The 18,765-nt window shown below is 33.7% G+C and overlaps 1 protein-coding gene across 1 annotated transcript in view; it reads right to left on the bottom strand.

The window, feature by feature from the left end:
- LOC124364091 (lachesin-like) overlaps positions 1–18,765 on the bottom strand; it is a 98,734-nt gene that overhangs the window by 30,488 nt on the left and 49,481 nt on the right. The window contains exons 3-6 of the mRNA XM_046819274.1: positions 8,788–8,988; positions 6,096–6,217; positions 3,850–4,000; positions 2,336–2,433 (exon numbers count right to left, since the gene is read on the bottom strand). Coding sequence (XP_046675230.1) covers positions 2,336–2,433; positions 3,850–4,000; positions 6,096–6,217; positions 8,788–8,988 — 572 coding nt within the window. The remainder of the gene's footprint in view (positions 1–2,335; positions 2,434–3,849; positions 4,001–6,095; positions 6,218–8,787; positions 8,989–18,765) is intronic.

Below are 18,765 nucleotides of genomic sequence, written 5' to 3'. Positions count from 1 at the left end.
CTATGACAATGGCTTATAGTTTTAGAAAATGTACAGTGTTAATACAAAGAACAACTTAATTACTGATGGCAAACGCAAATACACACAATCTTTTTAAAAATAATTTTGAAGCGGATTACGTTATGACAGAGAATTAATTACATATGTAATGAATAAAGTTTAATTATTTCATGATTAAAACAATGTTTATCTAACCTAATTTTATCCTTTGCTACTCGGTTATATTGTCAGCCATAGTGTATGAATTATAAATAACAAATGAATGATTTACGTAATTAAACACGTTTGTTTTCGTCACAGACAGATGATTCCGACACAGTGTGCTTTGATAAATGGAACAATATTCGAAAGATTTTAATTATATTCGCGTGTGCGCCGCCGCCAACTCGTCGTTACATGTAATTAGATTGCGAGTAAAGTAATAGCCCGAGGCTAGGTAAATTTGCCGGTTTGTAAAGTATGTAAGTGCTTGTATAACCACTTATGTTAATTAGTGGCAACGCCAATTGTTTGACAAAACACAACACGCCCGGCTGGGCGGCAGACTTCAAACCTTGTTTCCCCGTCCCCGGTATACTGCAGTGCACGAGAACTTTGCTGTTTTGTCTTTGAAATATTTCCAATTAATTTTCATTCGCTTTTAAAGGCAGGTCGTTAAAGAACAAAAGAGCTGTGATTGTTATTGCTTTTCGCCGAACAAATGTATAAACCATTGCGTAAAACACCTTTTTCTTTCGATTTTTCATATTTAATCATGAATGTAAATATAATTAGAGTTTATTACAAAACTTACCAGGTAGAGTTGCGTAGGAAAACGTTTATACAAGTTTCTGCTAAATTTTCTCTCCATTTATTAATTAAAATTATGTATAGATGTCGATTACTATTGTTTTATCTCATATTCATATCAAAAGTCCTGGTACATTAAAAACATTTCATATCAAAACTAATAGCGACAATATTTTTCTATGGAAAACCTAATATAGCAATAATCTTACGTACAATCTATAAAAAATAATATTTAAATTTTTCTAGTGATTTGTGTAGGTCTTACTCAACTCAACTTGTAGTTCAACCTAGCAAACTTTTTTACTCTTTATGCTATACTATATTATTAATGAACCTATATTAAAAAGGTAAATTTTTACGACCATTATGGACTTTGAACACGAAATAATAGAGTATACTTTTCTTTCAAACACAAATACAAGAAATATTGAAATGTGTTGTAACATGTAGCAGAATAATTGCTTTTAATTATTTATAATTTTATTTACATATAAATTATGCCAAGATAAATCTTTTAATCTGTTTCAACACATAACACGGACAATTCTGATAATTTCATGTTTGGGGCGAAATGAGACTTTCGGTCAGCATTGTATATTCTATGGTTTAAGATAGAATTTGTGCAACATATTGGACAAATTATAGTTACGATCATGAACCGTTAAGTACTAAATAATTGTGGTATAAATTGGTGTGATTGGTTCGTCAACATTTTACTTTGGGAGCTGTGTCCAATGAAGGATTCACTTAAGGATTAAGGATTATTCTTAAAAATTTTGTTTGGGATTATGTTGAAATTCATTATTTATTCGCAAGAAGGAACCCTCTTGACCAATCGAAGAATAAAATTTTCAATGTTTAAACAGTAGCTGTAAGTATTTTCATTCCTCCTTATTTCCTGTAAGTATTTTAGTTACAACTTTCTTTTAATCAATTGGTTAAAAAAAAATTCACTATGCTATCATACACGTCTGTTTCTCACATGGTGCAAATTAACTCATAGTCAGTCACATACAAAAGGATAATGCGGTACTAAATCAGACGGAAATAAGTTGGTACCAAAAGATAATGGTAAAGAAATGTTAAGTTCATGTAATCTGAAAAAGATACAAAGTTATTTAGTTGAAGGGATAAAATGATTTTGGATTTTTACCATCATTATATGCTACCAAATGTATAACACAACGTTTCTAGGATTGAATCCTCTTCTCTCAAAGGTGAAAACACAGTCAATTACTGCTTTATGCCGAGGGATTTAATTCGTTTGGAAATTTATAATACTACATGAACTAAAATATTATTAATTAATAGTTCATTTATTTTGTTAACTGAAATTATATGTTTATTAGTTGGTATTTCGAGTTTAGACATAAAAAGGGCTATTTGGCCAAAATATCGCATACAAAAATTATTTATTAATTATATCCCGTCTTATCTAACTATAGCGCTTTACTAAAGTACAAATAATATAATAATAGGAACAGCTTGGAATGTATTTACATCAGATATTGACCTAGTACTAATACCGGCTGTACTTGGTACTCACGTTAGGGGCCGGTTCTCCGTGCACTATGCAGACCAGCTGAGCCTCGTACCCCTCGCCGGAGTGCACCCAGCTGCGCTCCACCTCTATCTCGGGCGGATCTGTGACACATCATCAACATTTACTAATTATTATTTCTTATATCAATTTTATAGACCATAAGTTTAACTAATCATATAACTGGAGCATGATATTTTTGTTTTCCTGTAGGTTATGATACTCAGTTTACATTAATTACAAAATATGTTTTCTGCGTATATGCTACATTAGGGGTAGGACGTAGGAGTTGGACGAAAGCCCTGCCCATATTCCAAGAAAAATCAAGATACCGGTCGTTCGCATTTATTCAAAACGTTTACTTAGGTTATTATACATTGTATATCATTTAAAACATTTTGAAGTACTTTACATCTCGGTGTTTCAAGATGGATAACGGTAAAGTTATTGGAATGAAATGAATATTTCTAAAAGGTTACGATCGTACAAGGTAGCTTCCAAGTGATTTATAAGACTCGGATCAATATTTACCTATAAGCTGATTGATTTATAAAGCAATCCAATATAATTGCGCCTGTAAAATTGTTATAATACTTAATTTAAAGTCCATTCAATCAGAACTTGACTTGATTGTATCTGATAATTTCTTATCGTCATCAGTGCAATTAAATATTTCGATTTGCCGGCCGTAAACTTATCATTTTTAAAACAAACTTTTTTCTTGTTTTTAGGTAATACACTTTTTAATTTTAAATTGGTATAAAACTGGTATAAAATTAGTATATTTACACGTTTTTTATGTATGTCAATACCTTATATAGAGTAAAATTAAAGTGTGAATGCTGTGTTTGCTCCAGTTCACCTTACTCTTAGTAGAGCGTCGAAAAACTGGGGCAATCTCAACATTCACATTAAAACAATATAGGCAGTACAGTAAATTTCTTTAGAAACTATATATTTTTTATACCCAATTATGATGTTGTAACTATGCCAGATTTGTAAAATGTCAACAAAATGAAATTTCCAATGTTCAGATCATTTACATAAAGTTTAATGTTTAGTATCGTACTGTTATACTTTAACATTAATGGAAACCTTTTTAAATTCGTGTATCATAATTAAAAAAAAATTGAATGAGTAAGGCATTAAAATTGCGTAAAAGAAGGTTCTAAAAGTAAATATCCAACCTAGTTAATGCGTCTTCGATTTCATATTCAAATGAGAAAACTGCATATGAAATCTACATTTCTTCTAACTATGCAAGAAGAGGTGTTTTAAATCATGGTAATTTATTCCAGCAAACATAAAATATTGCAGTGTAATGCTTAGGTAACAGAACATTTCATCTTCTATAGCATCTTGTGTGCTGTTCTTCAATAAAATTAAAATGTCTGTACTTCTTAAGTTATTACATTCAAAGTTCTCTTGTTTGAATAGTAAATAAAGAAATAACTTGATTATATATGATTGGTTCTCCTGGATAAACAAATTAAAATAACAATTAACTGTGAATGACTTACACAAGACGTCCAACTGCATGTCAACTGTTACGGGTTCGCCCACACCATTAGAGGCCGTGCACTGGTAAACTCCAGCTTGGTGACGGTCCACCTTGTCCAGCGTAATGGTGAAGCCCTCGATGGACTTCTCTCCAGTGGGTAGCGAGTTGTCCTGAAATACAAGTCTCGAATCAGACATCTCATGATCATAACAATCCCAACTCATGAATTACAGTGGACTATTAACACCTTTCATTGATCCATCTCGAGATCCAAGTACGCAATTTCATGTAAAATTAATTAATTATAATATTGCATAAAGGGGTAGAGTTCCCCGGGAGGGTTCACTTCTGGCTGGTATATACCTACCAGTAGAACCTTTACTGGCTAGATAAAAAACCAATTTTGTCTTAATTTTGTACAACCTTATGGATGTCCAGGAGAGGAAGATCACTAACCGCAAATTTCGAGATGATGGGCTGCAAGGGTACATCGATAGGGCCAGGCTACTGAGGGATATGAATGGTGGAGTTGATAGGGATCCATAGGTGTTAAGAGCTGTTGCTAGTCTAGACATAAGGGCGTGCCACCTGCCTTGACTGCTTGGGAGAGGCTGGTACAGATCTGGCGTCCCCTTCTTCCAAGGAGATATAACTTATTTTAATGCCCAAAATCCATCCTAATCGATCTTGACAGGAGGCGGATCTACTCAAAACTAGACCTATCCAGAATAACCTGAATCTCTCTTCAGGTACGTGTCGATCACAGATTTCAGTGACCTATCCTACGATACGGTTTTTAGATTACAGAAAACTTGAGGATGGCGTGAAGACAAAAGAAACTGCTACCTTGATAACTTATCCACCACTAACACAACGCGGAATTTCATAAATACTACCATAAATAATCGTTAAATTAATTAAACCTATAGTTGAGTAGTCATACGCAATGATTGCACAAAACAGTTGATTAGATTTAACAGGTTCTTTCAATTAATAGTCCACAACTTAAATATGAAAATGGGATTTTGCTACTTCAGAGACAATTAGGGCGTAACATGGAACTATTTAAAAACTACGAATAGGCCTATAAATCCATAGCAGGGCCTCTAAGAATGTCCATGACAAATTTTAGTATAATCGCATGAATAGTTTCGGCTCTAAAGCAACAGAAAAAAATGCACTTTCACACATATAATATTATTAAGATGTTCTAAAAAGCTATCGGCATTGATAGGTTGTCTAAACAATTTTTAGTTGTATTGGACCTAAACTAGTTTTGTCATAAAATGCATTACATAAATGTAAGTTATCAAGCTAGTGAGCTTGAAAAACTACCATGAATTGTGCGCTTTCAGAAGAGTAACCGGCTTATGGCTAAAGAAAATGTTAAAAGTTTCCATTATTCGAACTTTAGTAATTTACTACGAATTACTTTTATCTGGATGCTATTAATTTTGAATCAACACAAGTCTCATTATTCTGGAGTAAACGTAGTGTTTTCTATTGTCTTTGTCTTCTATTTCTCATTGGGAATGTATTGATGAAACTTCCACCGATCTTGGCTTTACACTATTTCGTGACTACTTCGTGCACTAATAAAGTACATATTGATTATTCTATCGTGCGGAGAAACACTACATTAAAACATGATTTGTTTGCTTTTAGCACCATCCAGATATGCTAACAATAATTACACTTTTTATTTTATATAAAATAGAGTCCGGTGTGGCAAATTCCCAACCTGCCGGAAGTTCTAGCAACATTTGGCGTTAAACCCGACAGTGATTTCGGCTTTTCTGACATCACCTATGCTGCAGCGTGCACTTGGGAGACTAAGAAGAATGTACAGGCACAGGTTGGTCTTGACAGAGATAGCAAAGATTCGCCTGTCACAATCTTTGATTTTATCCTTTCTTTTATTGCTATCCTGCAAACGTTAACACAAAAAGTACAGAACACGACAGTCCGTCTTATTTGCAACTAACGTAAATATAACCACTTATCAACTTATCAGCCCATGCAAGGAGTGGAAGACTGTTGCCTATTGAAACCGTATGCAGGCTGCAGACCTGCTACCTAATCCAACGCGTCCTGCCTCTTCAGCTACCACGGTACACCACCACCACGGTACTACGGTACACCACCACCACGGTACCACGGTACACCACCACCACGGTACCACGGTACTTGGAAGAGAGACTTGAAATAACTGAGAGTTGGCTCCATGAAGACTATATATATTTCAAGTAAATGTGTTCAACTTACTTTCCTTGTCCAGATGATGGTCGGTACAGGGTTCCCAGAGGGTTTGCACTCCAGAGTGATTGTGCCCCCCTTACGGGCTGTTAGCTGGCCGTTGGCTGGCGAAGTGCGAATACTTGGCGGCACTGTAACACATTTTGTCCCTATGAAATAATTTTATTGTAAATTAAACATTTTATATTCAAACAATGGCGTGTACAGACAGTTATGTCAGATGGGCCTGATGCAGTGGTTGGTTTAGAAGGTACAAATTACATACTTTCAAAAAATCAGAGTCTCGAGAATCTTACCCAGAAAATTGTTGAACTTTAATACTTCATAAATGTGTTCACAATGTACTGGGTTTAATTTTATTATTTTTCTGAAGGGGAATTGAACCAATTTTCTGAAATTCAAATTATTTAAAGATTAAAGTTTGTCTTAAAAAAGAATAAAACATATTTTTAGATAATTTTAAGACTCATTGCGTGTGAAAAATTGGTGTAGTCATTATTTATGCTGCCACAAACCATTACAGATTTTTAGGGAAAAGGGAATATATGGCGAAGTGGTTGTCATAAAAAATTTGTACCTCAGCTTTTATGATGTATTATGAGAGCTTTAGCTTGGATAAATTAAAACTTGCTTAGCGAAGTACAATCCAACAGGAATAGTTAGATCTTTATAAATCTCGTAAATATGTGCTGCGAGAAGAAAAATTAAAAAATATTTTTTTATCTATGGGAATAAATGTTAAATTTCGACAACGCACTATGTAAAAATCCATTATTTTCTCATCCGACCTTCCTAAGTCATTAAATAGCACTTCCGAAGAGAATATTTTCTTAGAATTTTCATAACAGTTTTTCTTTTAAAGTGCTTTGATAAGGCATAGCTTATTTGAATCACAATAACGCTACAAAAGCCCAATAATATTAAGGTCACGTCAAAAATGCCAATATTTTCAGACGACTGGTGAATAAGTAATTTCCTAATTACTCGAAAAGGGATAGTGAGCCAACAAGTATCTCTAGTTGTTTCCAGGGTATTATAACCTGAGAGCTCTTAGCAGATTGCTTTTACCTGCGCTTTGGTAAAATATTCCAAACGTTGTCTTCACTAATTACTTATTGCTTTTATAGTTTTACCTACGCGTTGTATTCATGTCGCTGAAAATAGTCTTTAGAGCCTTATGCAAAGTGGACAGTTAATTAAGTATCTATGGGTTTAGTTTATTTTAGTGCACATTTCAAATAAAATTACAAAACTAATTCAAGGATTTTCATTGGAAGTGGTATAGCGTACAAAATGGGTCAACAATCTGCAGGTATTCAGTTAAAATTATTATTAAAAATTATACTTTTCACTATATTTAAACATGTATTAGACCTTTTTGAATTCTTCCTGAGAAGGAATGAAGATTGTAATGATAGTTTTGAAGAAAAGTATTTAAAATAATCCTAAACAAACATTTACAGATTTCGTTTTATATGTACACGCTCAGAATGATTATGAAAACTTAACACATTATTCGGCCTAAATTATGGGATTGTTCATATTGGGAAAAAATTTAGTTAAGGTAAAGTTTTATTATCAAAACAAGAACAAAAAACAGAATCAAGTCGAGTGTTGTAAAGATAAGGATTTCAAATCATCCCAGCATTGACCCTGTTCTCTTTCATGTGACAAATAGAAAGCCACAGTTTCTCTTTTAAGATGAGTGTTTGACCTCAAACCATTATTTTACTAGTAAAATCACATTAACAGCGATTTCAATACGAATGTCTCTTTATACCCGCTGTAGACGGTAGTATTTCATGACGAAGTATTCAAAAATTCAAAAGTACTGTAAATCAAGAATTCAGTTTAAGTAGTTTAAAGAAATGTAATGCTTACTAATACTAATCAACCGATTTCCTCTACTTTAGTATCGGGGAAAATATTGATTAGAGCTTTAACCATCGATTTACATTAATACAGGATATAACATGTACAAAAATAATATAATTCATTGCGCCATAGTTATATTTGTTTCTGTTATTTATTCTAAAGAGTGTGAACTAATGCTTTAAAGAGCTATCCTAATTTCACATATAGTTACACATGTTTGGTTTTATAGCATAAAACAGGAATTTACTTAAGGATTTTTCACATATTCGTCTGTTTATAGGCCTATCATCAGTAAAAATTGATTTAACTTAAAAACGACAATGTACTGATTTGTCAAAATAATTCCAAAACGATGTAACAGAGCGTGTCTGGTTTACGACTACAATTGTGGCACGTTTACTTATGTCATGACGAATATATTAATAAAATCGCATACTGTCTGTTATTGCAGGATTTCTATACTTATGTTTACACAGGGAAAATAAAATTAAGATTATTGTTCACTTAAAAAAAAAAAACAATTTTATCATGTTATAACTAATCGGCAGCAGATTTTCCTCACTTACATTTACCAAATTATGTGGTGAGCTACACTGATATTCTTAGCAAGTATGTATTCTTGTGAAATATTTTATTTTGCGTATGAAATAACTTTATTAAAAGTTATTATTATTTAGAAGGATAATTTTGCGCCAATTTTTAGTGGTTTTATTTATCAATTTAGTTCCGTACTGAATTATTCGAGAATATATCCAAAGAAAGAAAACAATCTAGATAACAGGTCATACAGTATATGATACATAATAATATGATGAAATAAACTAACCTAGTATTTCCACAGTGTGGATTTGATCTCGGTTGTCGCCGTCACCAATTTGACACACGTAATCCCCAGCGTCCTGCGGCATGACGTTGCTGATCTGCAGATTGAAACCGTCTACTAGCTGGAACCTCGGGTCTCGAATGACCATGATCTTGTCCGCCGTCAGCACAGCACTGCCTCTCCTCCAGAGCAGCACATACTCTCCTGGAAACATAACTGTGGTTAGTATACATACATTCTCGATCCTTATGTATGGAACCTGGGGTCTCGGATGACCATGATCTTGTCCGCCGTCAGCACAGCACTGCCTCTCCTCCAGAGAAGCACATACTCTCCTGGAAACATAACTGTGGTTAGTATACATACATTCTCGATCCTTATGTATGGAACCTGGGGTCTCGGATGACCATGATCTTGTCCGCCGTCAGCACAGCACTGCCTCTCCTCCAGAGCAGCACATACTCTCCTGGAAACATAACTGTGGTTAGTATACATACATTCTCGATCCTTATGTATGGAACCTGGGGTCTCAGATGACCATGATCTTATCCGCTGTCAGCGCAGCACTGCCTCTCCTCCAGAGCAGCACATACTCTCCTGGAAATATAACTGTGGTTAGTATACATTCTCGATTCTTATGTATGGAACCTGGGGTCTCGGATGACCATGATCTTGTCCGCCGTCAGCACTGCACTGCCTCTCCTCCAGAGCAGCATATACTCTCCTGGAAGAAAATCTAATCCGCCTCCTACCTGACATACACTATTATCGATCTGCATTTTAAGTATATTGAATTGCAAGTGAACATTTATTTGTCCTGGAGACATACTACGGAAATACAAACATAAGGAATGTTTTAATCTCTGACTAATTTTGAGTGATGAAATTTCGCGTACGCTTAGCCATACCGCAATTCATAATGGCAGATGCCATATTTACAGTAAAAAAGGTTTCCAGACTTTTGAGTACTGATGCCGAGATGGCGAGAAAAACCATGAGTTTCAAATAGAAGAAAGAGTCAGGCAATTCATTAAGTTCAAGCCGTAATTCCTTCCTTACACCATTTATGAATGGTAAATTTAAATAAAAAATATGGAGGCAAGAGATGTGCTAGGAATTTAGAAATAGACATAGCAAAACTAAAAAAAAATGTGTGCATGAGGATTATGTTTTTAAGCCATGTTCCCTTGTGTTCTTTCGATCTTAAAATGTACACGCAGATTGAAAAATAAACACACAAATATATATCAAAGTCACTCGGTTTTTCCCCTGGAAACTCTATAGTTGTACAGTATCGCTTTGATCTTCAATACACCCTTCTGGGAATAGAATCCTTTTTATGCGTACTTGAAACTCTTCAATCATTAAGCGGATCAAAGGGACAAGACTCACAAACCCACTCCAAAGCGTCACTGTCGGTAGTTTAGCTAGATGCTAACAACGTGTCGTTTTATAAGCTACCTCGATTAGGTCTTATTGATAGCAAACCGATTGAAAATAAGTTTAAATCCCTAGTAAAATGTATTACAAGTACTTGTTAGTTAAATGGATTACATACAATGAGTTATATTCAAATATATTAAGTGGTTTCGACGTTATTATTATTAAACATAAAATTTTACTACATATAACGTAGCTATGGTAGGGAGGGTTGATTGAATATGAATATCGCGTTTCACTCTAGTTCTCCTTCCTCTCAGTGCACATCCTTTCAATTGTTCACCGTATAAGACAATGAAAATACTTCTCAACTAGGTTACACTGTATGTTGTAGTCTAGGTATCTCTGATGTCCAAACGATGTAAATATTTTGGAGCTAAATATTGCGAGCTTCATCGTCGCTGATATTTTTATCTCTCCAGATGAACATGACTCCAGGAGCATTTCCAGGAGGAAGGTGACTAGAGGGAGGTAAACTCAAAGTCCACGCGTTATTTCAGTCCTAAATCAGAGTGTTATTTATTTAATAATATTTTTTTACTTTGCAGTTAGTTAATAGTTAACATTCTGCATCCCTCCTCAAAGGAACAGGCATTGCTAACCTCTGTGTTATGTGTCCTTATAAATAATAATGCATAGTTATCCCTCGAAAGAAATCTTTCACAGTATTGAAAGATACCCGTGTTCCTGTCCCAGCTGAGTGAGTATATTGCGATACACACACACACACACACACACACACACACACACACACACACACACACACACACACACACACACACACACACACACACACATATATATATATATATATATATATATATATATATTATTCATTTATATATTTAATATTATTAGCCTCACTATATCTCTGTTGATTACGCACACACTGAAATAAGGAGTTTATTACACCAAGTCAACATATGCTTATACGTACGTATTAATATATGATAAATTTTATATCGTATATTGGACAAACTTGCAGAAATTTTAGAACAAAACTTAAATAACATATACAAGCACTGAAAAAAGTTAAATTTCTGTAATAAAATAAAATTTCATTGAACCTTTATTAAAAAGTGGCCTTAGTTACAAAAATACTGAAATTAACATGGGAATTGTTGATATTGGAAGAATAAGAACAGAACCGATTATCAAAACAAATTCAATAGAGAACACTAATCAAAATTACTACTTTGTTACTATAAATGTAACATCACGTATGTGTATATTTACTTATTTGTTTGTACAAATTGTACACTGTCTAAACACGTTCTACATGTAATGTTAAAAAAGGGTTTTAGATTATTATTTTTTATATTAAATTATTATCAATGGTATTTATTGATAAACCATAATCTTATATAGGTGTTATGTATGTTCCGACTATTAACTACTTCCTTCGCCCTTCAGACGCCGCGCCGACGTCCCCGACATGTTGCCATACAAGATTGACGCGGCTGCCGTGTATGACGCGATGCGACTACGAGAACTGAAACGCCGGTAACTAGGCAATAAAGTAGCTTGGCATTAACAAGCGCGAATTCACCTGCAATATCTCAGCATTGGGGATACAAGAACACAGTAATCCCGCTTTGATAGAGGATGGGAGGGAGTTGCCAGGCAACAAAATCCAAGTTGTCTAGATCAAAGTTTATCACGCCGCGTCTGGGTTGAAAGCTCGTCTCACCTCCGCGGAGATGGAAAAGTAGGGAATTTAATAACTCGACAAAACTCATTTTAACTGTCATACCAATGCCAAATATTCCTTCTATCCTCGCGTTTCCAAGTAACCGTTAAGTCAAGCTATGGGGCCGAATAAGGCTCTTTACAATAAATAATACATTTCTTATTTGCAATGATTGCACTGAACACCCATGTGCGTATTTTATACAGATCTGCTGGTCTTATATAGTTTTGACAGCTTACATTTGCTTGTTATAAATTTTGTTTTTACTCTCCTAAGGCATCTAGAGGGGTGAGGTCTTGTCGTACTAATGAATTTATCATCATGACTGTAAATGATTGAGACGTCCAAAAAATGGGTATTCCGCCTCATTTATTGTAGTATATTGATCTGCACAAAGCAGAATAAGGAAAACGAGCCAAATGTGTTGCGCATATTGGTTATTTTGAAGGACAGAATCCCTCGATGATAGACCAAAATATGAAAGCAACCACGATCTGCCACCTGCCACTAACCAGGAATCTGCGTTAATTTAATCTGATAATGATCAAGAGGTCACCATGTAACCAACGAAATGAATTGAACCATTTCAATGATATCTAAATCAAATCAAATCAAATCAAAAATCGTTTATTCTCAAAAAAAAAAAAAAAAAATTACAAATGATATAATTATATTAATATATTCATTGTCTAAAAATATACAATTACCATAAATATTTGGGTTTTAACGTATATTGTGTAAAATAAATTTATATTTTTCTAATTTAATTATTTGAGAAATATTCTCACATGGGCTACTAAAGCCTGTGCGTGAGAACGAGTCACCACAAAGTACTCGGTTGGTATTTCAAACCTTAAAAATGTTGTTATATCTTATTAAGTAAAAAAATTAAATAAAATAAAGTAAAAATAATGTTTCATAGAATGAAAAATAAAACTAAAGTGAGAATGTATCTAGGTGAAGTAAGTGAATAGAAATAATTATTAGAAGGACAAACGACCAACTGTCGGAGATCAAGACCACGGACAGGCCTTGGTGCAACTCTTAGTTAACAGACGGACATCGGAAAAACTGCGTACAAAAATTCACCATTCCTTATCATCGAGGGTTGTTATCTATATTTATGGCATCAACGTATTAGTCTCGCATGACCTCCCCCAGAAGACACACACACTCAAGTTCACAAACACACGCGCGCGCAAACGCTCGCGTGCAGCACACACACACACACACACACACACACACACACACACACACACACACACACACACACACACACACACACACACACACATTCGCACACACAGATTTACACAAAAACTAAAAACTCGCTCACACTATATTACTTATTTTCTAATATTTACTTACAAGCCAACATACATACAATCTTATTAGCTATATACTTCCAAACAAACCTAAATGCTTCCAGTATATTTCAAACATACTCACGCTTACATCCTTACGTGCCTGTTACACCAACACTTTATATTCATTTTTCCGCCTCCCATCCTAACCCACATCATCTATTGTCTATAATTTGATGTAATTAAGAATTCAGTACGATCTCTTCCCACCAAGTTTAGCCAATTAATAATTCTTCTTTTTAAAGAAAACATTGTTATATAATTAGTAATTTTTATGGAATCCGGCAATTTATTAAAAATAATGTGTGCTATATAATATGTATTAGTAGTAGAGAAGGTTTTAATTAATCTCGGAATTCTAGTCTGTCCTGTAGTAGCGTATCTTGTGGAATATTCATGAGGCAAAGAGTCAAATAGGTTTGGTTGATGTTTAAAAACGTAAATAACAAGTGCTTTAATGTAAAGCTGTCTAACATCCAAAACTTGCATTTCATTGTACAAAGCATCCGAAGAGTACCTTCGACACCTCCCCAATGCCGCCTTCATAATAGATTTCTGTGTGACGAGAAGCCGATCTATAACTGTCCTGTAAGCACCCCCCCATGCTAAAATTCCCCCCTCAATAATTGACTGCACATATGCGAAATATGCCATCCTAATTTCTCTAATTGTCAGCACTTCATGTAATTGTTGAAAAGCGAAAACAATTGTAATTGTCTATGGAGTACTTAACTATATTAACGGGCATATGTACATACATTTGCATGTTCAATTACCTTACGCGCATGGCAAACTCTTAAAAATCACAAAAAACAGCAATATACATTTTCGATTCCAACCCACACAAGATGCACAATTCATAAACAATACTACGGCGGCAATGTCCAATGTCCTACGGCGCTCAGTAGATGTAAACCAAGAAAAGCAGCCTTAACATATTTCTTTTAATAGACATTTTCAATAATAATTGGCATAAAAGTAACTTAAAGTTTAAATCTACAACATTGAAGTTTCTACATGTTTTTAGTTGGCTTTACTTATTTCGTTTTCATAACTCAAATGACTGCACTTTTGCAAATATATTTGTTAATAGTTTGAAGGATTTATACTCTACTTATTTTACTTTAAAAACACATTTGTAAAAATCCAAAGCTTGTAACATTACAATAATTATAATATGTTAAATTCAGATGTGGTTTGCTGAAAATGTGATGGTCCATTCGTCTGCCATTTGTCAAAAAAAAGATGAGATACAATATTCATCCCTTGTCGAACTAAGATTCGAACCCAAGAATAAACACTTTAGGTGAACGTTTGAATACTTATTACGAGCGTATCAATAGCATTGTCAATCGACGCGACGTATCATTCAACGCTTGGATCAAGGAGAGAAAACTGGTTGGTTTTTTGTGACTTCTCCAAGCAGAACGATGACTGCCAAATGTACGTTTCACTCTCCGCTAGTATAAAAGAAAAAAAACTTTAATCGGCATTATCCTTCTCTGATTACCATCAGAGTATTTATCATTGCCGTAATATTGATATGTTCTAATCACATACGGTTGTATGCAGTTAGTTTACAAATTTATTTATCCTGTTTGTTTTATCGTTGCCTTCCCGTTACCCAAAGGTGAAAATATTCTCTAACGCCCAGTCGCAGGGAATTATACCATCATCGAACTCAGTATTGCTCATATGAAAACCATTTCATGCAAATTTAAAGTATGTTGGTCAGTTTGTTATCAAGATATCGTACGGACAGACAAATAGATAGGCAGACACACAGACAGAAATTAAATTGAGTGATAAGCTTTTCGAGTGATAGGCTTCGCTGAAGCTCAGCCAAACAGAATAACTATTAAATATTAAAATTTAATTAAGATATACTAAGTTTTGTCTTATAATGAAAAAATGGTATTGTAAACAAAATTCAAGATAAATTTCAAACTATGTTCTTGCTTCCATTTCTAACTTGTGGAAACGATTTGCTCGTGAAACTGTTACAAAGTTGCATTAAGTTCGCCTCGGCTCTAAAGCGAGGAATAGTGGAGCGATTTGCTTCTTTTAAACACTCCATTCCACAATCTTCAACGAACGTTGAACAAGTTGCGGTTGGAAGTGAACCACTTACTCCTGTTCATGCAGAGTTTGGCAGCGAATTAATTAAAAACTCAAACTATAAACTTCTTACGTGTTTTCATTTAACAATCTGTTAAATATTTGTGCACGAGTTTTAGCCTGATTATATTATTAATATGTGAGGTTGTATTGGTTAAATTATTGTTTCAAATTTTAACTATGTTGCGACATGTGATGTAAAATTCATGTCGTTAAAATCTTGTATTTAAAATTATTTTAAAAAAGTGTAGTTAGTTTAAATCTACTTAATCTTCTTGTATAGACTAATTAAATACAAACCGTGTGAGATTTTAACTCTAAATTTTAATCTTCTGCTTGAAAGATTTATGCCTTAGTTTTAAGAATAAGATGTACAATTTGAAATATAAGAAAAGTGAAAATAAACTGAAAACACAATCAACAGATTTAAATGTATTAACGGTTCAACGTATCGACGTGGTCAATTCCAAAAGCATTAATTATTTCGCAAATTTTTGTGAAGACCAAAATATTTTATATTACTAATCGTTTTCTGAGTCCTTATACTTTAATGCTTAACAAGAAAACTATAACAAAGCTAACCATCATCAATTAGCTGGAGTTGTTTTAAAACATCTGCTTTTTAAACTATATTAGACTATTTTAAGCCTTTAGTTAGTAATTGAAATATTTATTTGAGGACACATCACTATCAACAACAAAAATAGTTTTTGAACTCGGCTATTCAATTCAGATACAGATCCACTTACTTATTATTGCGTAGAGAACATAGTAATGCTTTATTACTAGTAATGCTAATTAACATAGTAATGTTCACACTGGTAATGCAATTCATCTTTGCCGAATATTTTAAATTGAATTAGGAAACACATATTAGATACGTATATTTTTCGTGGGATTAAGACATTTAAATATGGTTTTATGGTAAACGTACGTATCAAAATCACTTTTGCAACCAACAACTTCCGCAAAGCTTCTATGTAGTTTGCGGCCAAAATTGTCATCCACGATGTACTACTAATCTAGGTGGGAAAACGAGATAGTATGTTTAATAAACTGATACCAATCCCATTATATGTAGTTAGATGCGTGAAACTGAAAAGGACTGGGTACCAAGATATCACACACACACACACACACACACACACACACACACACACACACACACACACACACACACACACACACACACACACACACACTTATATCTTAAGAGTTGTTACCTTGTTTTGGTATTAGACCTTAATGTCATTGTGTGTGTATGAATTTTGCTGGTTAAGGTTTGTTTGATTGGTAAAATATTTTTAGGTGTCCTAGTTAATTCTTTTTTATGTTTTTAGAATCGACATTTATTATTTTACATTAGAAGAAAAACTACTCAAGTACCTATTATGAGGGGTAGATCCCTAATAACCCCCCACTTGACGAAGATGATAAGATTCCAATCCTCGAAACGTTGTATTAGACCGTTTGTAATCCTGTTATCCTTTCATAACTTCCGTTGTAAATACAAAGAAGCGTGAGAGTTATCAGTAAGAAACAGGATTCATTTTGAAGCACGAGAGATTAGAATTATAATTTTGAGGAGTGTCAAGAAAAATATGAAACTGTAATGCGGTGAACATATTTCTATCTATCAGGGTACCGTTAGACAACTATAAAGGGACTGAAACTATCCACTTCCTGCCAAATAGTCGGCTTGTTAGATATTGTCTGGACTTGCGGATTTACTTCTCTCACGATTGGTTGTAAGTGTATCATGCTGAGAAAATATTATATGAGAAAAATATATGGTTTTATTATTTTTAATCCATTCTATACTCTCCCTTTTGACCTCCCAAAAGCTAGGGTGACTGACATTGAATTTGCCTTAAAAGGAATTCTATTCGATTTCAAAAAACTTTCTTTAGCTTGTGTTCTGCAATGGAAAGTAGTTGTCCGTAACTGAGTTATTATATTCTAATTTCTATCGTTCGTCGTAGGTTTATACCTGAATGATTTTAAACTTTTAGTTTATTTTGAAAATATTAAGAGCACGATGAAGATCACTCACATTCCATGTAATTTTATAATATAAATTTGACACCCTATCGCAAGAGCGGGAAGAATTTTTACATAAAGTGAGAATATTAAACATGTGTTTCTACGGTATAAGGACCATTTATATAACTTGGAGTAAGAAACCTTAAATATATTTTTCAAATACAAATTAAAAAAAAAAAAAAACAAATTCTAACTACATGGGTAATTCCATTTTAATGAGGATCAGTGTTAATTTAAAGCAACTCAAAAACAATTAGCAATGGGAATTATCTAACAAAATAAATTCTAGCGTATTGATTAACAAATCTATTTTCTAATATTGGGAATAACTACGTTAATAATTTAAAAAATTAAATTCCTACACATGCTACCCTAGTAGGAATGATTGCTATGCTACTTACCTAATGTAAATTATTTATTTATTCCAAATGCTACAAACAATAAAAATAATTATAGGCCAGGATATGATTTGTTAATTTTCAAAAATTAAGTAGGATTACATGAGAAGAGAAACTGGCAAGTGCCTATTGTGAGAAGTACACCCTTAATAGAGGCTAACACTCGAAATATCAACAAGAGAGGGAACATGAATGGAGCGGAAGATAAGGGAGGTTATTATGAGGGCTCGGTGAAGGGAATGACGGGAATTAATAAGGGCACTAAATCCTGCAGGACACAAACAATTTCAGCAACTCGGTAACAAAGGGGTTCTTGTTCGACCCTTGAAATCCTTTCCAATCTGAGTCCTGATATTGCAGAACCTTTTATATCCTGGATCGCATCAGTCTGCCTTTTTGCATTCATCTCGCCATTATTAAAAGTGGCCACTTCCAGGTATGGTGATGAAGCGGTCGATGGTTTACAACTGTTGGCTGTTAAATCTACGTGTCTTTTTTATCGTTATAGGATATTTTAATAAAGCAATTAGTAACACACATAGTTTTGAAATATACGCATGAAATTGATAGACAATTATCTTTATTAGTGCTTATGTAATATATAATTAAAGTATAATTTAAATAATTATCGTCCAATCAATTGGGCAATTAATAATTTTTAAATTAGTGTTTAGAATATTTAAATAATGCTGTTTGTGTAAATATAGATACTTACTTGTTGTATAGTAAATTTGTATGTGTTTTTAGTTAAAGATCAAGTAGTAAAAACGATTGTGGTATCGGAACTTACCTTTCAAATTAGAACTCGAAACCTGTTTAAAGCATCGTGATTTCGATAAAATATTTTTATCCAATTTTAATAAACTACGACTTAGTTGAAGAACCGAAAATAAAAATGTATAGCAAACTATGTAGTAATAGATATAAC

The sequence above is a fragment of the Homalodisca vitripennis genome, chromosome 6, assembly GCF_021130785.1.
Source record: "Homalodisca vitripennis isolate AUS2020 chromosome 6, UT_GWSS_2.1, whole genome shotgun sequence".
In the NCBI taxonomy this organism is placed as follows: domain Eukaryota; kingdom Metazoa; phylum Arthropoda; class Insecta; order Hemiptera; family Cicadellidae; genus Homalodisca; species Homalodisca vitripennis.
The sequence above is the reverse complement of the archived record's forward strand: the minus strand, read 5'-3'. Positions and strand labels throughout refer to the sequence as shown.